General features: G+C 38.9%; 2 protein-coding genes across 3 annotated transcripts; one reads left to right on the top strand and one right to left on the bottom strand.

Moving 5' to 3' along the window:
* Positions 1-343: 343 nt before the first annotated feature.
* On the bottom strand, positions 344-4281 carry LOC135501364 (protein LTV1 homolog). Its single transcript, XM_064793437.1, has 10 exons — positions 4176-4281; positions 3634-3765; positions 3278-3460; positions 3005-3095; positions 2723-2864; positions 2285-2477; positions 1958-2085; positions 1502-1688; positions 1043-1243; positions 344-832 (listed from the first exon to the last, which is right to left on the bottom strand). Exons 1-10 carry the CDS (start codon positions 4176-4178, stop codon positions 722-724), a joined length of 1371 nt encoding a protein of 456 aa, XP_064649507.1. The 5' UTR covers positions 4179-4281; the 3' UTR covers positions 344-721.
* A 140-nt stretch (positions 4282-4421) lies between these two features.
* LOC135501112 (neural proliferation differentiation and control protein 1-like) lies at positions 4422-27742 on the top strand. 2 transcript variants are annotated; one of them, XM_064792917.1, is made up of 9 exons: positions 4422-4555; positions 7789-7953; positions 8592-8636; positions 14929-15039; positions 18066-18218; positions 19166-19232; positions 21242-21409; positions 21560-21659; positions 21979-27742. In XM_064792917.1, exons 1-9 carry the CDS (start codon positions 4510-4512, stop codon positions 22069-22071), a joined length of 948 nt encoding a protein of 315 aa, XP_064648987.1. In that variant the 5' UTR covers positions 4422-4509; the 3' UTR covers positions 22072-27742. The 2 variants fall into 2 exon arrangements, with proteins under 2 accessions (XP_064648987.1, XP_064648988.1); XM_064792918.1 differs by lacking the exons at positions 4422-4555; positions 7789-7953; positions 8592-8636 and adding an exon at positions 10970-11169.
* The last annotated feature ends 50 nt before the right edge of the window (positions 27743-27792 follow it).

Raw genomic sequence — 27792 nt, 5'->3', positions numbered from 1 at the left:
AGAACTCTTCGGATCATTCACAAAGAGTAAGGGAATCTCCTTGATCCTTGGCTTCCATCACGTCTGACCTCTGCCAGCGGCTCCTCCTGGTCTAGCTGCACGACTTGCAACAGAAGTATGGAGGGTCACACCAGTGCATCAGTTTGTGACGTCATCATGAGTACAGAATGAGCATGACTAGTCCGGGCTTGGCGCTGATAAAGTTGCCGACACGCAGAGCTACTGCACAAAGTGCAAAATACCCTTATGTCCAGGGGAATGTTACCCCATCTACCACTCAGTAAAAAGGTACCATTGCTATTGGAAATTAAAGAGTGAATAAAGAGCTACAAAATAAGGTATGATACATAGGTTTTATTGCTTTATTAAGCATTTCAACATGGTTTACAAAACCCTTGCAAACCTGGCACAGGGCGGTATATGGGCTTGTGCAACAAATATTTGTATCTTACAAAAAAATTCATTGCACAATGTATCTTCTCAAATTCAGTATTTGACAACAATTCAACACTGGGACCTCAGAGTTGATCGGCGCTGATATTTCCACTGTGCTACTCCAGCAGCCCTATTCCCAGCCTTCCTGAAGAATCAGACAAAACGGTCATGTCAAATGAAGATGCAAAACAACATGAATGTCAGAAAACCACAACAGTAGTAGGCAAAAAGTGACTTGTTCATCAAGTGTTCAAAATTATGTTCCAATTATGATTTTCCCGTACTATCATGACATTCGAATGCAGTCAGTCCGATGTGCATTTAGTCGTTCTTTCTGCTGTTTGAGATGTTCATCTTTGAATGCCTGTTTGGTTGCCTTCTTCTCTGCCCGTCGTTCCTGAAACGAAATGATTGTTGGGTTAATATCTTGTTGCACTTTTGAAGGATGTGGTTTTTACTCCATGGCTCTGGCATCCTGCACCCTAAGTACATCTCTCCCAGTACTGATGTAATACAAGGCAATATGGGATGGAAGTACATGTATGTAGCTTCTGATTCAGTCTTGTGGATTAACTTCTTTCATGAACTTCTATGCCTATGCACATACCCGTCTTTCATCTTTCACAGCCTGTTTTCTATCTTTCTTCTCCTCAGCAGATTCATCCTTGGGTCTAAATGTGGAGGCTTTATCGGCTCTGTCCTTTTCTGTAAAAGCTTGCTGGATTTCTTTTTCAGTAAGTCCTTGAACTTGCATTGGCGGGCTTGTTTCAGGAAGACCAGTTCGTGGGTCAACTACAATTTTTTTTGGCTGAAAGTAAGATTCAACTCGTTAGGTTCCAAACTTAATTTGGTGGTTATGGTCATAGTGTGAGAGCTCTCAATCATTAACAGTGTATATCAGGACGAGACTTGGCCAGATTTAGAATAAAGCAGGTTACTGATGGGCCTTGGAGGGGACAGTAAACAACCAGTGAAGGGTGGCATTTAAAGTAGCCTAAGCTTGAGGTGTAGCTAGCAGGTTTAACACCACTGGAAATTTGATGGAAATTCGAGAATTTACACTAACCTTCTTCGGTTCTTTTATCGTCGTCGGATGATTATAAAGAGTAGAATATGTACTCAATATAGATTCACAATCCCACTTTTCCTCCGGTGGCTGAACAACCATTTTCACAAGATCGTGCTCAAGACCATCGGAGTCCTCCTCTTCGACCTCAATGTCTTCTGCATTCTCCACCATGTCTTTTAATGTCCTGCAAAGCAACCAGAAAGATTTTAGTTGAGATCATGCACACTGAAAAAAAAAGGTTTGCAACACGAAGATAGTTGATGTTAATAGCCAAATCTCTTGTGATGACAAGGTTCCAACACACTTTTCCAAACATTTTCAAGATGTGCAAGACCCTGATACACCCTGCCACGACATCTTTGAGGGCCTGGCCTGCTGCGAACGCCTGCCAGCGGTGAGCCTTGAAGGGCATTGACACAAAATGTCATTGAGAACTCATAGAAATTCGCTTACGGTCTCTGCTGTCCTTGTTCAAATTCTTCCATCAGTGACGTCAAAATTTTACTCTCCGGCTGAATATTTCCATCAATTTCTTCATGGTCAAGAGCACCTATTTCATCATCATCATACTGTTCATAGACCTGGAAAAAAGATAAATTTGAGATCATAAGGTAGTTTTCTCTGATGTTGCGAAGTCTGGGAAAGACACTTTGTCCCTGAACATCATGATACTTGCTTCACCAACATACTTCATACTACTTGCTTCTATTTGTATCATGACAGATTTTATTTGCTGCTTCAATTAGATTTTCTCCAATCACAAGGGATGACAACACTCACTTTTTCAAACCTGTCATCCAAAAGTGTCAACCCCTGATTTCTCTTTATGACTGAGGACGTCATAGAATAATTCGTAAACCGTGTTTTCGTCTCTTCCTCTTCAAACGAATAACCATCATCATCGGAGAGGTCTGCTTCATCAGATGGTATATCGTCATCATCATCAGAATCTGCATCAGAGCCAAAACGAACCCTGAAAATTAGAAATGTTTATAAAGCAGATGTAAGCACCAGATTGCACCCTGAAATTTTCTCTTGGGCAGACATCATAACAATTGTCTTGAAATGTCTCTGGAACAACATTTTTGCCAGTTTGCCACGCAGAATACTTAGATATGGTGCTTGTGAAGCTTATCATGTCTTAATCTAAACGCGGACCAAAATGTCCGTAATCTGAATGTCCTATTCATTGGGAACATCAAGCATAAAAAAGCATACCTTCGTTCCTTTCCCTCACTTTCATCAACCTCCATATTAGCAGCTACAACAAAGTCATCATCTAACTCATTGTCTGGGTTATCGAAATCAAAATCATCATCAAGCGCTGCCACTACATCCGGGTCCCAGTCGAGCCGAGGTCCTGGAAAGAAATGGTCAAGTCAAGGTCATGATTTTGAATGAATCCTAAGTCAGAGTCATGGATTTGATACCCAACACGCACGTCACAGACACTTATGCAAGGTCTCTAATTAGAACATCCTTTGATAGGTTCTTACTCACCAGGTGTTGGCGCAGCCTTGTTCAACATTCCAACATCTGTTTCAAGCTCTGAACCGAACACAGACGACGGTAGCTGTAATTTTGATAACCCCTGAAAGAAAAAAATTTATTGTGTGGTACTCATGATACAAATGTTGTATGACTTCTGCTTATTGAAAATGACCTTATTCACCAAGTATTAGCTTTTTGAATGTATCACGGTTAAGAGAATGACATTTCACTTAAGTAACAGCATTCAGATTCTGACATTTTTTGCAAATCAAAGATACAAACCTCTGTTACAGAATCTGTCTTCTCCTCCTGCCTGCCATCTCTACTCCTGACAAAGGCAGGTTCCATAATCGGCTCCACATCGTTGATTTCATTGACATCTTTCAAATGCTGCAGATAGTCGTAGCCATCATCGAAGAAGACACCATACTTCTTTTGTTCTTCTCTTCTTGTTGAATCACGTTCCTGCATAAAAGAATTAGCAGGTCAAACATTTACAAGTAACCTCAATAAAGGCACCTTCATGGATCATTCTTATTATTATTACCAAGTCTAAGATACAAATCGTTGTCTCCTAAAGTCAGCTAGACTGCTTATTTTATTGATGCTGAGATGAGTTGTGTTTCTTCGACACTAACCTTTTCACCAACTGGCAGCAGAACCCTCTGGGAAGCATCTTCACTAGCCTGTAGTGGATCTCTCTGACCTCTGTGAACCAAGTGAAATGTAACAGCATTCTTTTTGTCAATAAACTTCTTCTTTTTATTCGGCTGAAAAAAGACCAGTAGCTACTTAGTAGTATAAGTTCAACTTCTCCTGTCAGTTCGGACTACTTCTAAGTTCTAGTGTGTAGTGACTAGCAAAATTAAAGAAATTGTATGTTGTCACGTGCTGCCAGGCCTAACATCCTCAAGTCCCACACTGTCACTGGTCTAGCAGAGCCAGATGATCATATTCATACATATTGAGTATTTCTGTGGATTGTGGTGTGTAAACTGAGGCCTGCAAAAATGCATGCTAAAAATGATGAATGAAGCATGCGTGGATTTCACAACTCAATGAAAATGGTAATTTTTGTCAAATCAAAACGAAATCTTGAAAAACAAGAAAGGTAAGATAAGAGATCATGGATATTTGTATTGTTACGACGATTTGGGATCAAAATACATAAAGGTATTACCATTTTGAAGGGTTTTTAACAAGAAAGCGACACGAGAAAAGAAACTTTCTAAAAATAACCTCGGTCTGAGAAAGGAGTTTTCTCTGACGTCATTACGGAGTTTCGGAAACGCTGACCCTGCCCCTACGACCCCTACCGCAGCGCCACGCGATTTGTTACATCCTCGATGTACACATAGAGGGATTAACAAATTGCCAGCGCCACATACGGCCAAATATTAAACTAAAATCAATTAAATTAGTGTAGACATTTAAAGGGATGGAGTATGAGCAGATCCTAGAAATGAATCTCTGAAAAACACTGTTTTCTCATCCCAGCCAAGCTTTGGAAAGCTATGTTTCTCACCTTTATCTTTGTGGCTTTCCTGGTGTCGGTACCAGGTAAGTTTTGTGTATATCAGTGTTGTAGTTTGTGTGAAAACCGGTGGTAAATATGGTAAATATGTCAGATGTGTTGGTTTTCCCAACCCTTTCTTATCCATGAACTACCAGTGAGTCTACACAAGCTGACAGTGCATGGCTGTTTGACATTTCATATACAGCCAGTTCTGGCAGTGAGACCTTTGTGTAATATCAGAAATCCTAATATTGCCTCGGATGTCTTATCATCACGTTATCCTATTTACGTCCATCATGACGTTATTTCCAGTGAAATTTCAACGATTATGCTCAGCGGAACAGCGATGCCGATAATGGATAACGGGACGAAGTGTTATGTATTGTATATAAATTGTACACTGATGTGGGGTTAGTCCTATATATCAAGACATTTTGACAGCCCATGGTCAGAGAGGTGGTAAGATGATGACTTTTCTAAGCTGCTGAGTGATTCATTTCATATATCATACTCGGAAACTAATAGCATTGCTCGTTATTAGTTTCTGATGTACTCTATGGGCTTACAAGTACATTATCACGTCTTAAGACAAACCTCAGTAACCAGCGAGAATTGTGGAAATCTAGAGCGATATTTTAAAACAAGCAAGCCTAAATGGAACAAACTACATTGTATGGGTATTTCAAGATGTGATAATGTGAAGCGGGAAATGGCGAAATGGGAATAAACCGTGTCTCAGTGGGAACATTTGATTTTTGCGGTGAAAGGCTTTGTTTTCTCATATCAGGTTCTTGGTCATATTGTGTGACAAATTAATGTAAGTTCACCTTGCAGGTGTCTCAAACTGAGAGTGGGTTATAAAAGTGAGCCCCTGATTACTAAAAAAGATATGCTCCCTTGAAAATATATGTCTGTATCACTTATTTCAATAAAAATCATCAGAGCTATCTGGTATATCATAGTCAATGCGATTTCTGATTTGTGACCATTGTCTTGAAGGTTTTGTTTTGGCTTCTTATTTGGTTTGGCCAGACTATAAGACAAGGACTGGTGAATATGTTCAGGAGAGGTTTATTGTCTTCATTGGTAAAGGTTTTAGATGACAAGATACTTTTTGGCTTCCTTTATAACTAGCTAATGTTTGGTAAATTGGTGTGTGTTACAAAATAGCTGTTTGTGCTTTTTAAGGCTTGCTTTGCTTTTTGGGTACACTTGCATTTTCATTTAGCTTTTACATTGTGGTACAATGGAGGAGTGTTGGACATGTGATCAGAAGGTCTTGGGTCCAATGCCACTTAGTAGCATCATTCAAGTCCTTTATATAATTCATGTAAAACCTAAAATTGATGTAGTTTTCCTGATATTTCTCGACTCGAATGATAAACATTTTACTTTTTTTCGGTATCTCATTGCGTCCTCTTCATAATAAGTAACGTATCACCATTTACGCTCACAGAACATGATCGCGATTCAATTTCATGCATTTGGTTCTGTGTTTCCATAGCAACAGCTGCCATGTATCGTATGTCATCTCATTGGTCTTGGCCACTGAGAAAACATAAGCGTCTCATGGTGAGGTTTGTTATGGGGGTTACACACGCAGTGATCTAATGGTGTCCTCACACGCAGTACAAGGACCTTACCCTGAAAAAATTGCCTACAACATTTTACTGCTAATGTGTGAGCCAGGGTTTGTATCCAGAATGAACCCAGATAATCTTAGGGTATTGTAAGGGCAGCCAGACTGAATGAAAGATCAGTCAAGTGAAGAAAAAAATCAAAATAAGTCTATATGCGCTGCTGTAATTTCTAACGCGTTTCGTCTAAGACATTTTTCTATCGCCACTAAGTTTCTGTAAAAATTCTCTCTCAGCAGTGACAGTCATGCTAGCTAATGGTGTATGCGTGATTGCTCTATCTGCGATTATGAAAGGCATTGATACAAGCGTCTAATGTTGCCATGTGGTTGCTGTGGTGACATCTCTGAATGAGCTTGCAATGCGATCGCTACGATGTTCTTTCACCCCGCTAGTCCTGATCAATCATTCGCAATATTCCTTCTGAGTACGAGCTGAGCCAATGAATAAATGACATGATTGTGCAATGTAATCAATGACAATGTCTCTCAGGGGGTGGGTGCGATTTTCTGTGAGTGAATTAGATGAAAGAGTTCATTCACCGAAGGACTATATTTCCTTCCACAAAGATAATTTCTGATGGTCGCTGTTTCATATTTGTAACCATTTTGTAAGCCAGTGACGAGTCTGACTAGCACATTTTCTCTTCACTTTTTGATTACATCATTATAACGCCTCTTCCGGTCTAAGTAGAGTACCTCCATGGAGTGTTGTCGCACTGTGACAAGGCACACGGTACTACCTGCTTCAGCATCTAAACCCACTTAATATTTCAGTTGGTCAGTAATTTGATTGGCGATCAATGAAGTCTTTTAATTGGGAATCAATGAGGTCTAACCCCAACCTCGCACATGCATACATGACGGTGGAATTAGGTTTTCATGAGCGTTAACTGTACTTGTCCTGGATTGCACGTCGGTGGACGATGTGTGGTGGATGATGCGATGACCGAGGGCTATCCCTGTTGTGCACTCATGAATCACCGTAGAAATACTGTAGTTGCCTCATGATCGGACCAAACAAATTATTGCAGATCTCAGCCAGTGCTAATAAATGCTAAAGCAGAGACATATAGATTCTTCTTAGAACCCTAAATGGCTCGCAGCAAAAATCGATATTGCTATGTTTCTTCAGTCGGCTTGTTTAAAAATAACTCTTGCATGTTGCTCTGGTGGGTGATTATGATTAACTGAAAAACTAATTGACTGGTTACCAAATGCAAAGAGAAAATTGAAATTGCCCCGCTTCCAGTTGTCTCTCGATTCCCTATTCCATGTATTCTGATGATTTAGTCTTCCTGATGGTATGAAATATTTCCAGTTTTCTATTGGATGTGACAGGGGTGCTGTGTTGTCTGGTGCCAGTATATCTTCAAGGAGTCTTATCTTGGCTCATTATCATGAACCTCTGTACTTGACTATCCATTCCCCAATAAAGCAATGAGGTACATGTACCGCAACAGGTTTTAAAGTGTAACAGCCGTCCCATTCTCAGAGTTCTAAATTGCGTAATCCATCTAAGCCGCAAAGAACTGATCTATGTTAGCAATGGTGAACTGAGATATGTCATTAGGTAAATAAACCATGTGCTGAAGAAGTTTGTTATTCCTCAAATTCTGATTGTCATCTTACTATTTTCAGATGTCTTCTCTCACTACCAATTCAACTCACAATCACTCAACAGACAGTGTGACCCCCTCCGATGTAAAATACTCAAGCGATATCAGTGCCGGGATGGTGAGGAGGAGTGTGGAGGCTGCATTGTGGGATATCTTGCCAATGATCGAGGGAAATGTGTGAGATCAGGTAGGGAACGGGTTGGTCTCGTGTTAAAGATGACCTTGGACAAGGCCCCGTGAGTGTGATATGCCAAAATGATACAATGACACTCAGACGTTTGTTGAACCTGAATCCGGAGGCTCTGCGATGAAAATAGTCAAGATAGGTCCATACCGGCCATCAAGAGTAAGCGGCGATATAAAGTTGTCCTCTCCGAGACGTTAGAGCTAACATTGACCTGATCTCTGGAGGTGATTTTATACTCCGTAGTTGTGTTTTAATTTGTTTTGTTTAGTTCTACTAATCACTGCGAGATGGCAGGAGTTGTATGGGACAGGCCTGTGTCCAGTATGCTATGGGGCAGTGCAAACAATGTGTAATACTCCTGTTACGAAATGGGTTCGTGCATATATGAATACATGGATCTTTAGCATGTAAATGAGAGAAGGATGCTGAGGGAGTCCCAGGGAACCAGTTATGGCTGGTTGTCATGTGAACAAACACAAACAAACCTGTCAGACAAAACACCCACAAAACCGAAGACTCTTTTCTACTGATATTTGAAACACCAGCCCCTGAGCAAAAGTCGATGGCTCGAAAGCATACATAACACCACTTGACTACAAACTGACTGTGAAAAATATGTTGCTATTCTATTTTTACAGAAAATCTGAGGGCAGCCTTGGCAGGTTTCGAAGCAATCAAAAGAGGTAAGGTTTGTCTGACCGGTACATTCATATTTGGTGCATTATGCTTTGGTGGTTGTGTAAAGGGAAGCAGAACTGATAAGATCGCATTTTGTATTGTTAACCAGGGGGTGGAATTGGGCAAGAAGCATATGGCATTTTGTGATAGCATGTGAGATATCATCGCATTATCATGCCCCCTGATTGTAAATCATGCCTTATCATTATGTCATGATCAGACCAATCCTAGAACAGAGAATGTCCATCAATTTGTAAAGTTTTTGATTTGGCAGGTGGTTTGATATACTCTTCTCATACAATCAGAATCATACCTCTGTATCCTGTAATGAATGGTTCACGTTCAAATTGATGGTCAAAGTTGACAAAAGTTATGAGAATTAGCTTGAGATGTGTGTGTATTATCAATAATGAGACATGTACCTTCCTTTCAGATTTGAAATCACGATGGACAAGCAAAATAAAAGTCACACTGAATAATCTAGGTTTGTCATTAATATTATCAAAATGACTTTGTGACGAAAACCTAACCAGAAAGCGTTAAGCTATAGATATGGCAATATGTCTCATTATGTCGTCTCATTTCCTTTGATATTTCCTCTGGCGTGTTTAGGCTAACGTGTCGCCATGCGTTTGACATAACCTCGGGCAGGTTGAAATATTAGAAAATAATGGAATTACGCAGCGATTTGCCTAAGCAGGATGTTTATCTTTATTCGCCAATGCTGAGGCTTATTGGATCCTGGGTACACATAAAGCTGCTGGGCATTCTGTGTACAAAGACATGGTATTTCATGAATTGTTTTCATAGAGTTTTGATCAACCCCAGCTCTTGTGGGCTAGCTGTCGTGTCCTTTTGACATCAACATACTAAAGTTTAATCAAATAACATATATTGCAGTCAATCTTTCATAATGTGGCCAATGATGAAAAAACTACACCACTCATCTCTCTATGGTACAAAATGAGTGCTATCTCCCTTGGCAACTTTACTCACGCTGGGAGAGTACATCCCAGAAATCATATATATAGTGCTTCTTACCTGTTAATATATTTCTGTCGATGCGCATTACATATGACACCTATAAAAAGAGGTGCTATGACACCTTTAATAAGAGGTGCGATCTGTCAGTTCTCGGCCCCCAGCGTTATATGTGCCATGAGAAGATCTGTGTCTCTAAAGCTTAAAACCGTACTGGAAGCAAGTTCAGTGTTATCTTGTGTCCCAGCAAGACCTAATTCTGGTTCCTTACATTTCGTGCTTCAGGCACTAAGCTCATGATAATCGTTTGCTATAGGACCTATGATAATTTTGTTTGGGATTGTGTCAGTGCGTTGGGATTTGTCAATCTTGGGTTTGGTTCAAAAATTCTGTCTTTTGATTTTTCCTCTGAGATAAAGTTGAGCCAGTATACTACTTTAGGCCATCTGGATTAAATGAAATCATAGACAGTCAAAAGATATTCAGGTGTTTAACAAATACAAGTTTTCATAAGAATGGTTTGTGTTTGGGAAATACATTCTTTGTTTAATTGACACCTAAGTTGGGATCAAAACAGATCAAAATGGCTGCCTCTTCTTCGTGGATGATCGTGTTTGGAATATGTCTTGTCTGTCTCTTTTTTTCTGATTACCGGATAACTGCACATGCTATTACTCAAGGTAAGTAAAGTTTGTCAGATAGGGCTTTCCATGGGCCTCTCCTTGCTCTGCTTATCCCACAGTCTTCCAGGGCATGTGAAGGAGTAGCTAAACTAGAAAGATACTTTTATGGACACACATATAGCGAGAATGACCCTTCGTATTTGGTGCATGTCCCATTTTATGAGTCGGCTATTTATACCAAGGGACGTATAGCCATATGGTCCATTGTATAAAAACAGGTTGGTTTGTTTTTTTGTTGTTCAAGCTAAATTTTAAAATTCAAGCTAAATTTTAAAATTCAAGCTAAATTTTAAAATTCTTTCAGCTTTACCATACCAATCAGGCAAGGATCCCACAACATGATTTTTTTTGCCAGAATGAGCTATTTTACCTCGACACGCACCGTTTCCCCTAATGTTACAGATAATTAGCACTTTTCATGACATGCATGAGGTATGTCATTATCATACACAATGTGACCAATCGTTTAAGTTACCCGTCAATTACATAACAACTAGATAAAACCCCACATTTATCACTCTAGGCCAAACTAATCAAGTCTGTCAATATATGCATTGAAGTCTGCCCTATTTATGTACTTTTACTTACATATCCATGCACTCCACACCCATAATGCATTGCATAAATTGATTGGTCCCGGCACTGAACAATTCCAGCTGTTGCAGTGAATTTTACTTTTATGCCTGTGGCCCGTGAATGAAGATGACTTCTATGGGCTAAAATGAACTTCTACAAAAATGGGATTTTCTACTACTTTCTGACTTTCTTTATGGCTTAGCTATGAGCGAGGATAATATACGTGTCTTCTTTCTAGTATTTCTTGTTTGTCTACTTCAAATATGTTTTGGATTCGCTCTTGATCGGATTGATGGAGGTAGGTGTAGCTGAAGTCAAAACTCCATTTTGTTATTGACGTTTTGTCCTTAACAGATGCCAGGCTCATGCATAGGCCTCATTGCTAAGTTGGTTTTATGGTTGTCTGTGTGCCGACATTGGCTTTTAGAGTGGTCAATCTTGCCTGTTCTGATGAGACAAAAAACATTCTCCAGCTCAATTCTGTTTTCAAAAACCTATCACTTTTGTTTTATTGAATATTTCTAAGAATGTATAAAGACTACAGTCATATCCTAGCTTGGTCTATAGTCAACATTGCTGTAAATAATGAGCTTTCTTAGATCGGTGAAACTAGAGTTTGTTCATGTTCTGACAGACATAGACATTTTCTAGTGAGAAGTCAATGTTGAAGTGCTGTTATCACTTCCTGGTGAGAAGTTATGTCAAGTGTTGTGACCGCATGACCTGTCCTCTGTCATTTTGAGGAAAAACTCCAACCTGCTATGTAGCCATGACTACATGACGATTGATTGTGATTCAACCAGTCAGCGGCCAATATCCAATCACAGTCATGATCATCATGTTGTCGCAGCTCCATCTCAGGTTTATACAGCAATAGAAATCGCTTGTTCGGGATCAGTATAGGCAGATGAAAACTGTTGATTTCGGCAATTTAGCACAAAGTACCAATAAAAAAAATTGAAAAGCTATGATTTTATCTGAAGTTGTCACAAGTTGATTTCTAGTGTTGCTATCGACTTGCACCTATTTGATCAAAACCCATTATGGTAACAGATGGGCGAAGTCATTCCACTCACGTCATAGCCAATTGTTGGACAGAATGAGCTTTTGTTTCTCTCCATCTGATATAACACTGGATGTTGCCGTAATCGTGTACCTGGCGCCATACTGTAGAAGCAGCTAGGTCCAAGTGAACTTGTGCATGGAATCTACTGCACATTTGACACAGACATAGTGTAAATGAATGCCTGGAATCAACTGCATTACCTTATACTTGCATGCAAAATTCGATGAACCAGGGGTCGCATTTTGCCCCGCTGACCCTTTTACCTGTAGGAAGAACTGTAATTTCACCCAAAAAATTGGAATTTTTGGCAACAGAAAATGCTGCAGTTCAACAAAATGTTACATTCCATCAGAAATATCAAAGTCTGAACTACATGTGTCCAAGGACCGCTGGACCGGCACTGCACTCAAAACCTTATACCTCAGACCAAGTTTTATTAAAGATGAGTCCTTATTAATTCTTGCTTGGACAAAGGTAGATAAAGTTATTATAGTCCATTGTTCGGGATGAACTGTTCGTTAAAGGACGTGTCCAGGACCTCACTGCATGCACTTTTGAAGCACACTTGTCTTTATTGAACATGGAGAGTGCTGTAAAGATCCACCAGATTAGATTGGCTCGCACTGCTCCTCAATTTGTATTCTGTGGGCAGTATCAAATTACAACCGAATGATGATGACCAGCTTAATATTGTGCTTTAGAAAGGAGGTGTTGTACAGTAGAGGTGTTTGCATATTGATTTGAAATCATTGATCCCATTGAGGGCACAGCTGCAGAAATTCGTGTGGAATATGCAGTGATGTATTATTAGCAGACATCAATGTATAGACACTGGGTCTGTGTAATCTGGACCCAATGGAATCTAGTAAACCTGTGTGGGAAAATGACTTTATCGATGATAATGATAATAAGTTTGAATGACCTTATGAATGAGCTGAGAATTAAAAGTTCAGTAACATGTATCATAAACTTCCATAGGATTTCCTCTTTTCAAATTATGGTTAAAAAAATGGAACTGCAAAACTAAGTACATCACTTTATTGCTAGTCGAATGCTGCAGCAAAGCTTCCCCACTGTATTGGGTAAAAAGGAAATGAACTAACATCAGTATCATCAGACCAGTTAACCAAATAACTGAGGCCCAACTGACATTCAGCAAAGTAGCATGCACTTCATGGAGTCCATCTCATTCCAGCTATTTAACGGGATCTCTGTACCATATTGATCAAAATTGCCATAATATCCGTATACACACAGAATGTATTTACGTAGTTGCCATCATATTTTGAGTTGCTATGGGTGAAGGCATATTTGGCCACTGGCACCGGCGTCAATTGATTTTTATAAACTTTGGTGGTGGAATGAGTGGAGAGAATTTGAACATCTCTCGCGCTTGAAATTGGTGCAAATGACAGTCGCTGTGGGCAGAGTCCATGTGTGTCGAAAATATGTGATGTTTCATCATTGATGGAGATGGGCACCTGTATTAACCCTCATCATTTTAGCTACGAGGTTGGCTATGAATATGATTAGTCTGACACTCTTTTGCCTGTAGCAATCTTTGAACATAGCTTCTCGATTTGGATCCTGCCATAATTGAAAAGCATTCTGCTGTTTGCACCATTAAGTCTAAGGCAGCGTACAAGATTAGCAATTACTGCTGATGCATGTGAAGTAAGTGAAAACTGACTTCTGTGAGACATGAAACTTTCAGTCGCTCTCACTTTAGCGGCTTTGTGCGGAACTTGGAGGAAAACTCTTAGTGATTCTATCATCAGCATAGCAATGCATTGCAAAGCATAAACATTAGCAGTGTCAAATATCACTCTGTTACTTCTGACATTTAGTTGTGCCCTTTTGTAATTGAATAGAGTTTTGAATGAAAATTTATTCTTGACTCACGACAACATCTTTACTCATCTCAGCTACCGATACTCAAATGCCAAGTATTTTTTCCACCATTATCGCGCACTTTAAACAATGAACTAGACTGCCAATATCAACAAAGGGCTCATACACACACATATCGACAGTATAATGTACCGGTATGTAAATTTCATCGAATCTAAATTTCAAATGAAGCAGAATGTTGAAGAGGTTTTCCATAATGCTGGCAGATCATACTGGTTTCATTTGAAAGGCATCATGAATGGCTTCATACTGAGAAAAGCGTCATTGGTGTCAATAGCTACTGTATTTAATAGTCCAAGCATCAACACAGAATAATGTGAAAATTTGCAGCATGTTTCCTCAGTGATTAGCAGATAAAGAGTTTAATTAAATTATAATTGAAAATCTTTGACACATCAATCATTGAAGTATTTCTAAAAAGGAAAACTTTAGGTGTCAAAGTGTACCATAGACTAGCAATATTTTTATTGCTGCAGTTGCACGTTATGTGATAAAAATCAAGTATTGTGGCAGGTGTCACTTTTGGTCGATTAAGTGCTGAGCCCAACCCCATGAAGTAGGACAATCACAGTATGCTTAGCCCAATTCTTTGTTGGTTGTCATGCCACTAATCTCTGCCAGGTCATCTTTAGAAATATTCATCAACAAGGCCTGTCTTGATAAATCCAAAATCAATGAATTTAAGCTAAAATCGATGGTTGCCTGGCGATGATGACATAGATACATCTGTGGCCAGGGCCTATGTCCAGCACACCCTTACAGCTGTCTGAGGTTGTGATTGGTGGCTTATCAAAGTATTGTCTTTAAGAGGAGATACATCCTGATTGACCAAAGATTGACGTTGTTTCACTGTTAACAATTATTTTGAGGGGTGACACTATAATAAACAAATTTTTTTTTTCTACGACGGGCAACGAACAAAATCCTGATCTGTTGATCAGTGTTTTCTATTACGTGTTGAAATTTCAATCTTTTCAGCTTTTCCGAAATCCATGGAAACTGACTGTGGCCATCAACTCAATTCCTATATTGATTTCAACTTTTGAATGTCTCTCATGTCGCATATATTTCTCGTTTCAGAAAAATTTGGCGCCAGCAGTGATGATAGTGTAATAGATAATTTGGCTCTTCGTAATGACTTGGGGAAGGCACCAGATGTGAAGGCAGATGTTAAAGCACCGGACCCAAATGGTGAGAACACGTTTCAGGGTTTCCTCCATGGTGGGGGGGCAGGGGGGCGTGTCCCCTTAAATGAGTCTGGGGAACTATATCCCCTTATGAAATGCTGATGTAGAATATGTAAAAATGTATAATCATTTCCATAACCTGTTAACAGACAGCATTGAGCGCTCGAAACAAATTAAATCAGAACATGAAGAGTGCTCTTCGAAAATTATGAAAAACCGGATCAAAAGCATTGTGATTCTGATGTCTAATGGTTGTCTTTCACATTGAGAGCTGCATTGACACCACAAAGCTGGTAACAAAAGTTGATGTGAATCATTTTTCTGTCATATTTTTCAAACATTGGCATTTTGATATTGAGACTTAGATGATTCTCAGGTTATCCTGCGACATATATCAGGAGGTGAAAGCAAATCCTTTACAAAAATTACCCTTGATGTTACCTGGAGTGGGATTATTTGACATTTAGCGAGACAACAAGAGGAGCCCACACACTAATGGCTGTGTTTCTAGGGCCTCCTTCAAGGCATGGAAACACAAAGATTGTGCGGAGGTGTTCTGGTGTAATATGAATGTAACATTTTTAGTCGAGGTTTACAATGCCACAACCACAACCTCTTTTGAAACCTGTTAGACACAAATCTTAGAGGATAACAACAATTATCAACATCATCAACTGCACCCCTTAAATGTAACGCTTTTGGTCAGACACATCAAAGAACATTCAAGCCTACATGTTCTGTGTTTTACCCGAATAAAAATTCTGTCTCTATCTTGCTGGGCAACCCAGGCGTAATTAAAGACTTGTTATGAGTTACCCTGACTGGTCCCCTCCTCATCCACCAGCTGCCAGCAGGCTTTTTCCTTTACACTCCATGTCACAGGATGATGACCACTAACATGACTAATGGCCATCCCAGTTGATCAGTGCGACTTCTGGAAGCTGAGATCACATTATACAAATCTTATTGTGTCTATCAGCAGTTTATTCCATTTAGCTATAAGGCGATAATGTGAATATGATCATATGGCTGATCTTGCTGAAGGAAAAGCGATACTGCCACCTCACCATTTGTTCTGTTTGTGACATCGGAACTGATGATGTTCTATTTTCGTCATGATGTTTCTATTTCTGATATTCTTCAAATGGAATAAAAGAGGAAGAAAAACGAAGGAGAAGTCAGAAGAGACATCGGCAGCTGCAGACTTTACATGATTTCTGTGGGAAAAAACCTTTAATTTAACCTAAATTTATCAGGTCCTTTCTATTTTGGACTTTCCTCCAAATTTTCTAACAGCTTAAAAGATTGAATTTAAGAATCAATTCAGTCATGTCCAAATGTGTCTGACCCAATCTGGTGTTGTCTTCAGGTGAATCCAGGCATGCTATGGCCATCGGGTCAGAATGTCCAAGCTGTGGCTCACCAGAAGGTGACAGCTACTCTCTGATGGCCAACCTTTGGCTTGTATGATATCCATGATAAGTGCAATTGTGAAACCTTTTGCAGACCCTATATCAAAGGGAAGTCAGTAATATCTTGGGAATTAGTGACAGTCATCGACACTAGACATTATTTCCTCTTTCATTATGGAGGAAATTATCTGCTGCTGGGAAGGGTTTATAACAATGTATGCTACGTAGCTTGATTGCTGACCCCTATCTTGGGACAAGTTGGTCATTCTGGCCAAACACAGGTCAGAGCAATCATTCCCTCTTGCATGACCCAAGGATGAGAAGGGTGATGTTCCGACATGTGACCAATCTGATATCTGCAGGAGGTAGTTTTTGATGAACCAACCCTAGACTTCTCAAACATAAAAAGGGTGATCGTCTGTCACAAACACCCACTCTAGCATAAAAATAAGCCTGATGACATGACTGCGTGCCCCTGTGGCCTATGATTTATACCAGGCATTTCCTACAGTTCAAATGATAGAAGAGTTTAAGTAGGTTGTAGTTGGTGTGATTTGGTTACTTGGCATTCCCAAAGAACTCTCAACTTCGTATCAGCCAATTTCTAGCATATTTTTCTGTAGCAAGGGTCATATCTGAACCAAGTCAGGCTGTGTCTCAGTTCAAAGAAAAAAACTTTGTTTCCTAACCAGTAAATTGGATACGCTAACAATATCATGTCATACTGTAGCAGTATTGTAGCAGAGACCCTAGACCATGTCTCAGTTTCCTCAAACTGGATATATGTAGCTCATGGGCTGGCAACTTTCAAACTTAAAAGTACAGGAAGCAGCATCCCTGGTTCTAAAACTGAAAATGAGAAAGCTATTTTGAAGCTAACATTGTGTAATGACTGAAAAAGACACCACAGTGTTGGTTTATAAAATCTTTTCACGTCACTGATAATCCAAAATACATGCCTTTTGTGACTCGGAGTGGATGTTGCCAGGAATGAAAGCAGGGGTTTATTGTACATGGAATATGAGAGGATTAGCTGGTAGAAGCGACAAGTGTCGTAATTCCAGGATTTATCTGTCAAATTTCTGATAAATGCAGCTATACTGTATAAGCTTGAGAACTGAGCTAGATTTAGCATTGAAATTTAGCATTGGTATTTCGAAAAATGAGAGACAGTATATACTTTTAGGGAGAAGGTGTGTGTCTAAGTGGAACCATCCTGCTCGCTTCTTTGTGTGACAGAAAAGATGAGGACATTATTATAACTAGTTGATTCATCATTCCATCAATCTATAAAAGTCAATTTAGTAGGCTAAGAATGTCTCATCACAATATGCAAGCTGTTTCCAGGCGTTGAGATGATGAAGATTTGGGGTGCCTGTAGTGTAACAGCTGGAGTAATCATTGTCTGAGATGAAGTCATTTGATTTTGGATTGTTTTCCACTGGATTTGCATAATTTTCTTTGGGGCACACAGTGGGTGGTGATCTTGACTAGGCTAGGGGGATAAGACAATATTTCTCTTTCATATGGGTGATGACTATAACCCCCCCCCCCCCCCCATGGTTTAACAATTCTCCTTATCGAAGTCCTTTGCATTTCTTCCTGTTTCTTCTTCCAGCTGCGACACCGACTGCCACAAAAACAACAAACAAACCTGACGGCAAACCTCAACACCAAGCAGTACAGCAGCACCCTGGGGGGAATGATGCTGGGTCGGGTGTCGGAGCAGGCGCTGGAAGCCATGCTGGAATGGCTGCTGGGACTTTAGCTTGTAAGTTATTATGGATTTAAAATTTGAAAGGGTTGCATCCATTGGTACGCACATGGTAACCACCGTCAGAGAGGACTGGTGATGTCGGCCTAGTAGTCATCTGACAAATCGGTGAAGGGTCACGGTATTGCCCTCTTAGAATAAAACAAGTACTTCTGATGACCTTTTCTAATGGCAATCTCCCGTAAGTGAAGTATCTGTGCAGAAAATAATGAACGAAAAATTATGCAGGCAGTACCCCCATAACTGGCATGTTGCAGACGGTACTGTGATTAGAATAGCCGGCATGAACGATATGTATAAAGACTAGACATGGACCTGCAAGCATAAAAGCAGGGCTTCCACGTAGAGGATCTAGAACAAGGATTCTCTGGTGTGTTCAGATTCGGAAAACTTGTATCCAATGGCGACATGAGGTGGGGAGTGTTATGAGGAAAGGTCAGCTCTGTATGGATATTTTGTTAAACAGCTGTGATCATGGTTGTTATTGGTACGTTTAAGGAATGGGAGAAATTTGGGTCAGATTCAGATTAAAGTGCAACTAGGATTGGGACTTCCCTTAGTGTAGGAGTGACAGGAATTTCTGACGACCATCAGTATTTTTTTCAGTATACAGTTCCTGTGTGTAGGAGGTTATACTAGATGCATCGGAAAATGAAGAAATTTATTCCAAATGATTAAGTACAGCTTTCGTATGCGTCCTGGTATTTCTCTCTGCTTACAGCTGATATAGTTACTCACTCCAGCAAAAGACAGTAGAACCTCTCTATTAAACAGGAACTGACAAATGCTGTCTTATAATAGGGAAGTGTCTTGATTGCTGAGGTCAAATTGTATTGAGTCAACCCAGTAATGGAGTTTGTTTAAAACATGATGTTGGAGCCAATTTTGATAGCTATTCTCCCATAGTCTCACTTCTCACAAGGTATCACTTTCTTTCTTTTCAGTAATCATGGCAGGTTGTGGTGCCGCTGGTCTAGTCGGCCTTATTGCAGCAGGAGTGTGTTGGTATAAGTAAGTATACACTAGTTGCCATAGCAACCACACTATCTCCTGATGGTGAGGGCTTTTCGGGGATGCGGGATGTGTGTACTGTCACCATATGCTCAGCAAGTTCCTTCCGAGGCGTAGCGAAGTCATACAAATGTAGAGGAAATTGAAGGAAGTTAACCACACATTTCCCATTACCTGGTCCATCAGTTCTACCAGCCACTCGCCTTTGATGTATTAACAGTGATGGTGGTATATACCCAGCAAGTTTTGATATGACAAAGTCAATTCACTGGAAATTACAACAAAAATTACACCAAAAATTGCAAGGTCACTCAGTGTGTTTCATTTGGCTGCATGGGTTGGGTATGATTATTGCTCATCACTGTCATGATCAACTGAAGTTTGTGGTATAGTAATGTGGTAAAACCTGGCATTAGCAACTGGCATTTATTTATTTCGACGTATGATTGTGAATATGAAAAGACTTGCGCATGATCATAATGGCGTGTAAATGAATGACGCTCTTTATGATTTTGCATGAAGAGAAAGATGAAGAGACCTGCTTGGAGTCTTCGCCAAAAGTTGGGTCTGACCAGGCATCACTTGTCAGTGAGTCAAGTGTCACTTGTCCAATGTGGCTTCTTTAAAACCAAAAATCTTCAAGGTCCCGTAGTTGTTTTTGGTGCATTCATTATACATGTACAAACCAAGAAATATTCATACTGATGACAGTAATCCATGCCATTCCTTCACCTCTTTTCAACCTTGATTATGTATTGTTTATTACATAACAAAATCTGGCAGAAAATTAGCCGTGTCAATTAATTTTTTGTGTCGACCTTGAATTTGCGAGGACCATGCGGGTATCTTGTGCATGATTTGGCTGACTCGTGAGCAAAGGTCTGAGAGCTGCGGGCAAGATTTGTCTCAGTATTGACCTTGAATTATTGAGTGAGTTATCGGTTGTGTCCCATATTTCTGTAAAGTTAGGGTCAACAGTTGGTCAGAACTAGTGTCTTGTCATTTTATCCTACATAATATTTTAGTGATATAAACTAGTAGACATCATGAATGGCCCTGAATTGACCATGTAACATGAGGGTTAGACGTATCATCAGGGATGTCCAAAAAATAGAGGTCAATTATGAGAAATTTCAGTGTCATACCGAATTGTTTCTGTTTAGTATAACTAAAAATCGCAATTTGGGAGTGGGGATTTCTGATTCCATCATTTAACAGCAGTCGCCACCGGTCTGGAAAGGGTTAAAAGAGTAAACAAAACAAAGCATCGATTTGAATTGGTGATTATTGGAAATTGGGTGTATCGCTAAATAACTCATTAATATCATAAGGTCTATTGATAGTCAGACTAAATCAATGAATGTAGTTCAGGGCAAAACGTTGTGTTCCTGTCATTTGGTTGACCCAATGACTGGCTGTGTTGACAAGTCTATCAGAATGACATTTTGATAAGCTCATGGGCATGCTTAATGACTATAGTTATAGTCTTTTAGAAAATGATCGGCTAATTGTGGTTTCAACATTAATGTGGCGACTAAATGCTGTGGTTCTGGTAAAATGTGCTGAAGGCCTACAAAAACTTTGTCATATTCGTAAATCTGAAAGCTGATATAGGTCTCATGTGCCGCAAATGATCCTGTTTTCCACAAAAATAGAAGCGGTAATGTTAATGGCTGTAGGTTGAATGGAGAAAAAGCTCCATATTCTATAATATAAGCTGTAAATGCTTTGGTTATAGTTAGTTTCGCCATAGAGATAGTTGTAACCCACCAACACCATTGTGATAGAAACTGAACAGTTTTTTGGTTTGACTTGAAGTGAATCATGCTCTTATGAATGCCGTAATGTATCATTGTCAATTTGTTACCAGTGCACTAAGGTTATCTACGCATGCTACATTAGAGAAGATGTGTTTCGACATTGCTGGTATGGTATAAATGCTTCAAAAGGACCATCTTGGGCAACATTTTCCATCACTTCTCTCATTTGTCTTGTCTTTCTGCCTTCAGATTAGAGAAAAATGTAAAGGATTCAAGCGAGGTGGACTATCCAGCATATGGCGTCACCGGGCCACAAACGAAGGACCGGGTGGGGTCACCGACTGATCGTAAACTTGCCCAGAGCGTACAGATGTATCATTATCAGCATCAGAAACAGCAGATGATCGCATTAGAGAAGTGAGTTTTGTATAATGCTTGTCAAGGAGTTACAAAACTCACAAATATGATATATGAACTGAGAAAGTTGCTCACGAGAAGCCCAAGTTGTTTAGATTGAAAAGAATTCGATAGATTTGTTGTCTTATGTTTGCAACCTTTGTGTTCCAGAGCGAATGGTGAGATGAAGCATGATGCTTCAGATGAAGACTCAGAGGAGGAGAACGAAGAGGGAGATTATACTGTTTACGAGTGCCCAGGATTGGCACCGGTAAGTTGATCAGCAGCTCTGTCAATTTGGAATAAATAAAGTGATCAAGTTAACAAAAAGTGTCTCAGAATTGACAAAGATTTCATGCACTGGCTGTCCTTCTTGGGTGAACTGTAACTGGTGCTGCCAGTTAGTGTTGGAGGTTGTGTACTAATCTGCAGAAAAGGGTTGTCAGGTTTTGATTGAAGGAAGCCTCACTACATTATATTTTGTTCTTTATTGGGAGTCTTAGATCAAGGATGCGTTTTTGGCCAAGAAAGATACCTGACTGATCTGTCCTTCCTACTGTGTATCTAATTACTGGCTTCATTAATTCCAGACTGGCGAAATGGAGGTCAAGAATCCATTATTTAGTGAGGAGGCGCCAGCGAGTCCTGGGCCTGACAAGAAAGATGGCGGCTCCGCTTCTTAATTCTTCGGCATTTGATGTCACAACTATACGGAAGGCAATCTCTGTGGCTCTTATCTTGATGCGAGAAAATCACTCGCTGTGTTTTGCGGGTAATACAAACTCGCCGTGTGGTAGTCCTATTTATAAATTGTGATGTTACGTATGAAATCGCCATTCAGTAATAGAAAACGTTTGAGGGAAAGTCTTGCAAATATTAGCAGAAAAACGTTAAGTTGAAAGATAAGACAGAGTATGACTAAAGTTATACTTTGACATGATCATTTTTTTCGGAGAGGACTAAAAAGTGAAAATTTATTTTGAAAAGTAGTCTTTGATTACAAAGATGTGGCTAAAAATGAAAATTGAAAACAGACATTGTTATTGTATGGGAAACTAATTAAAGACCGCTGAAAGTTTAAAGACAGCTGCCATTGATGATTGCTTGGTTATGATGATGCAGTTTTAAGATTTCATGATGCCAATGATGATGAAACGCAGTTATGAGACTTTCCCTTGAATGGTTCATTTGAAATAAATATATAATAATCTTGGATGGTGTGTTAGTATAAATTACCATCGAAAATATCATTCCGTTAATATTGTATCACAAGAGTAGGTCTTTCACATTCACTTCATTCCATCTCTAAACATCACCAAATAGAAGGTTTTGACTTATGTATACCTCATGTTTTAGCTCTTGTCTTGTTCGAAACCATTATTTTTTACATTCTGTATAAATAAATGTAACTGAAAGCTGAAATGGCTTTTCATAAAAACAGGAAAGGTTTGTGACAAAATTTGAAAAGTTTCCTTGCACTTTTTTTTTGTGATTTTTGACAAAGCAACATTTTGGCATCGGTCATTTGAAGTTTTCTGGCATATGTTTTAGCATGCTACCTCAGTTGATTTGATAAAGATTTTTATGTTTTTATGCACGTGCTAATGGCAGTTGAACAAGACAAAGCCATCGTTCAGGTTCGGATGTTATTGAGCTGGTCTAGCTTGTATGAACTGTTCAAAAAAATTTGCCACCTAGCAACTTCTTATCTAGTTTCAATGTTGTAATGCATTACACGTCAAGAGATGTGTGGATTGCATTGTCAAAATCTTAAATGTGAAAATTGTTTAGTTCAAACTGATACCATAGTAATTGATATGGTAGCAACATAATCAACACACATTTCGTTGTATACAGGCCTAAATTTTTACCAGGAATACAGATCTACTGCTGGTATTTTGTTTATGTGTACAAGCTAGCTGGATCAGTCACATTCACATCATGAACAACTTCATCAAGTAGTTAATGACCTAATCAGTTGTAATTAAGTAAACAAGTCGTTTGTACATAGTGTTCTGTATATAGATATTTTACGCTTTTGTGCTTGTAACTACAATGCTTCGAAGGCATTTTTAGACAGGGAAATGCTTTTGCCAATTTTGGCTCTTTGTGGACTGAGGGTAAGTTTAGAGATAACTTTGGAAAATCCATGAAATGTTCAAAATATAGTTGTTTTTCCCTATAGGGTTGGCTAATATTCCGGTGGTAAACAAATATTTGGAATTAAATTAAGGTAAACCCTACATTATAGATAAAAGCTAAGAAACAGTAGCATTTTCTGAATCAATACATGCATGATAGGACTCAAATTTGTGTTTGAAATTTACATGATATATTGCCCTCGGTCCTCAAAAATTTTCCTCGAGTAGGATTCCCCTACGCCATTTAGTCAGGAGTTCTTTCTCAATCCTGGGAAATATTTTATGGTCATGTGGTCTGACCTTGTTTCTATGGTTCCAGCTACTCCTTCTTTCTTTTCCCTGTATGAAGAAAGATGGAATGTTGCAACCCTGGGAGCAAGGTTGGTCTGACAATGTCTGGTTTCAAACCTCATCTACAGGAATAATCAATTCCTGCGCTGAAGTTGAACTTAATTGGAAAATAAATCGGCGTTTGTTGAGCGCCTTCCACTCGACCTTGATTTCTATGTGCACTAGAGCAGAATTCTATTGGTCTGCCCAGGTACAATGAAGTCACAGTTTTATGTATCTCTATATTATTGTCTCCACACCAAAATAAATTCCACTCTTTTGCTAAAATTTCCTGCCACTTTCTCACCAATTTCTGAAATCTTCATAACTCAAAAAATCGGTGAATGTTTCATAGCAGGCTCTAATACGATCCCATTTGTGAATGTTTCTTCATAAAATTTGTACTCTTATACAAAATCCCCATAAAACCTTTGGGAAAATATGTGTTTTTGCATTGTGATAATGGTCTCTTCTCAAAAGTTTAGGCATTGCATTCATTTGAACCACTCTGCTGAATCTGTAGAATTTGATCTTTGGCATGATATTTCCTATGTGTCAAGGACCTGTTCAACCTTTTCTGAAGGTTTTAGTTTGTTTTGCCCATGGTAGATAGAGGTCGTCAATATTTCCGCAAAATCTTTGGCGATTCCTGGCAACTCCGTCACCAATTTCACAAAAGTGCCATGCAAATGAGCGATACTAGGTGTGGTCAGCGCTGGTACTTTCGACCTGTGATTAATATCAAGTTCAGTAATTGCCTGTTTGCCTGAAGATGATAGGTCTTTTTGTCACAGTTAGCAGTGATTATAATTGCTCGTTGCAAAGATTAAAATCGCTCATTTGCAGGTTCTTAAATCTCATTTATCTCATTCTGTCATTGGTTCATTTGCGATCTGCCTGTGCTCCATGGATAAAAGTAAAACTTATGTATCTATAATCTTCTGTTGTGACCGGTATTTATACAAAAAAATATGTGTCCTCCTCATCCTGTCTTGACCCTCTGTGTGTGTGACCTTGTCTAATATGTTGTTCGTTCCCAGATTTACTGTACCATATACATATTCACTAATATACATTTACACTGATATGCTAAGAATGTGAATGTGGGTTGGGGCGCGCATTGGCTATATTGAAAGAACTCTCATTGAACCCACAATAGTGCAAATAGTAACTATACAGATGCAGCACTTCACTCAGCTTGTAGTGCATTCGTTGCTTTATCCACTGAAAGATTACGCATAGATTTAAAGGATTTATACCACTTGGAAATTTGCGTCTGGGTTTTGGAAGGGCCCAATCGCTATCGCACGAATGAGGTTGAGCCAATGCATGACCCAATCTATATGCCATACGAACATTAACATTTTAAATGTAAAACGTTTTTGGATTCTCAGAGAAAAGAAAAGTTAACTGCTTGTCCAGAAAATTGTTTGGATGTAGTTAACACCTGATTTCTGGTACAGTCCTGTGAACCCCTGTCAGTCAGAACAGCCTCTACTTTCCTGATAGGAAGGTTAATTGGGCATGACCTACATTTTGGTCAGGCAAGGGGTGTAAGGTGTGAAATACCCGTGAAATGACTTGGTTGTGACCGTCTGTATGGGACCATGTGAGGACCGTTTGTGAATCATGTACTTAATGTATGTTCGTCCAAAGTCATAAGCGTACAATGTACCAATATAAAAACAAGATGGGGCAAATGTCATTCTGAGATCTTTCTCTCAAATAGCTATAAATTTTTATTCTGATTTGTATCAAAATTTATAAACTATGGTATTCTGAAAATTTGTCTCTCTCTTTGTCAGAAAAGGAAGATGTATTTTGGCTTATGTAGGAAACAGATGGGATAGTTAATGCTTAATTATCCTGAGTATTTATGATATAGATTATGTTTGAAGTTCCTTTTTGAGAGGGAAAAGGGCAAAATCATCTTAAGAAAAAAACTCTAATTGAATTATGATTTACGAAAAAAAAATTTCCACGGATGCCTGGATTGTTGTCCACTATCAGTGGGCATTGAACTTTTTGGAAATTTGTTCCCAAAAAATATAACAAATGTTTTCTGTGATTTGTGGCGAGTAGCGGTGACTATTGTGATCATTGTGCAATTATTGTGATTAATTAACATACTTAATTATCATCACAATTATAATTAGGTTAATTTTGAATCTGCTGTGAGGTAGGATGACTGTTTTATACTTGGTGTCTCAGAAAAAAAGCCTATAATGTTTTAATTCTTTCCATATTTTACTTCTTTCTGTGACATTTGGCAAGTGTTTTGATATTTGACTAATTTGTGTGTAAATTCGAATTTTGTAGAATCTTATATACCATATTTTCTCCTTAAACACAAATTATATCTTTTCCAATGCTGTTCAACTTGGAATCTAAAAATGTATACTGATGTTGCTCCAAAGCAAATACAATAGTGGAATCACTTTTTCGGAAAATATTTTGGTAAACCTTACAAGTAATTACCATCATCCTATCTGAGAGCAGATTCATGCATATTAGAATGACAGAAATTGCCATTCAATTGTTGTTGTTTGTTTACTAGATTGCATCGTGTCCACGGCTTTTTAAGTGTGACCTACCCACTTGCGATGGAAGCCTGGAATGTTTGGTCAGTTTACTGACAATTTTAAGGGCATACTTCAGCGTTGTGGACATGATGGTATCGTTGGGGCAGAAATCTTGGGCATTGAGTTCCTGTTTTAGCCTTTACACCTTGAACTATCAAATTGAACGATTCAATATTGTTCTAATGTGGTTTAAATGGGCTTCAGGGTGTCTAAGGGATGAGTTGCTCATGAAGCCAACTCAAGGGATTCACTGCCACCAGATTTTTCCGACCAAACTTTTTGTTTCATATGCTGGTGAGCATCACTGCCTGATAGAATAGTGAAGCTCATGGTGATCTGAGTCAGATCACGTTGGGTTAGAGCAAAATTATATCTTTTCAGGGTAGAACCAAGGGTATTTCATGAAAAATGTGTCGTGTATCAAATATCATGATAAAGTGTAGAAAAAACCTCAGTTTCATGGGGGGCGACCCTACCCTTGGTCAGGGTCTGTGGGTTAATAAGTAAACTGATGACATGTAAATATAAACAAATATATAAACTAATGTGAGAAAGCTGCCAAAGAAACCAAGTTGCTTTGCTTTTGAAATGAGGATGATATGAATTTTTGTTTCGGATATTTATTGTGGTTACTGGCAGATATCAGAAAGCAATTGAAATCTACTTAAAATTTTGTTATTATAAATATCATGTACTCAGACTGCATGCACTTTTAAAAGTACATAATGTACAGAAGCTGCATATGAAATTTTGCTTTAATATTTTTCAAGAAATATGAATATTTGCCTCTGTGAAGCTGAAATTTGGATCGGTATACATTTGTACCGAGTGTAATAAAGCGTACTGGTGATTCCAGAAAATATCAGTTCAAATATGCGATCAGAGAACTGATAGAACTTACTTTTGGTGGTTGAACAATATTCATACCTCTGTTGAAAAAGACAGGTTATTACAGTTACTAACTGGGATATGATATTGGATACAGTATTCAATGTATATAGCGACCAATAAAGGGAGAGAAAATATTTCTTTTGTGCCCGGGTAGGCCTCTATTGAACGAATCTGACAAAAGATGGGCTATATTTAATTTAAAATTAAGCGAATCGCTTTTTACTGGGCGACCTCAGACCTTTTTTGGAATCTCCAAACTCAAAGTTTGAGAGAATATATGCTTTAGTCAGCAGATTCAGAGATAATGTCCAAGAAAGATTGGAATTTTCTAGTCATGGTAAAATGTTCGTGCTATGATAATGTACGCATCAACATATGAAATAAAGAGTACGGTTCAGTGTAGTTTATAAGTGTGTTTGTCTTCTTTATTTTGATCCATCAAGGGCAGCTTCAATAGTGC

Source organism: Lineus longissimus, chromosome 17 (assembly GCF_910592395.1).
Source record: "Lineus longissimus chromosome 17, tnLinLong1.2, whole genome shotgun sequence".
NCBI classification, from domain to species: domain Eukaryota; kingdom Metazoa; phylum Nemertea; class Pilidiophora; order Heteronemertea; family Lineidae; genus Lineus; species Lineus longissimus.
The sequence above is the reverse complement of the archived record's forward strand: the minus strand, read 5'-3'. Positions and strand labels throughout refer to the sequence as shown.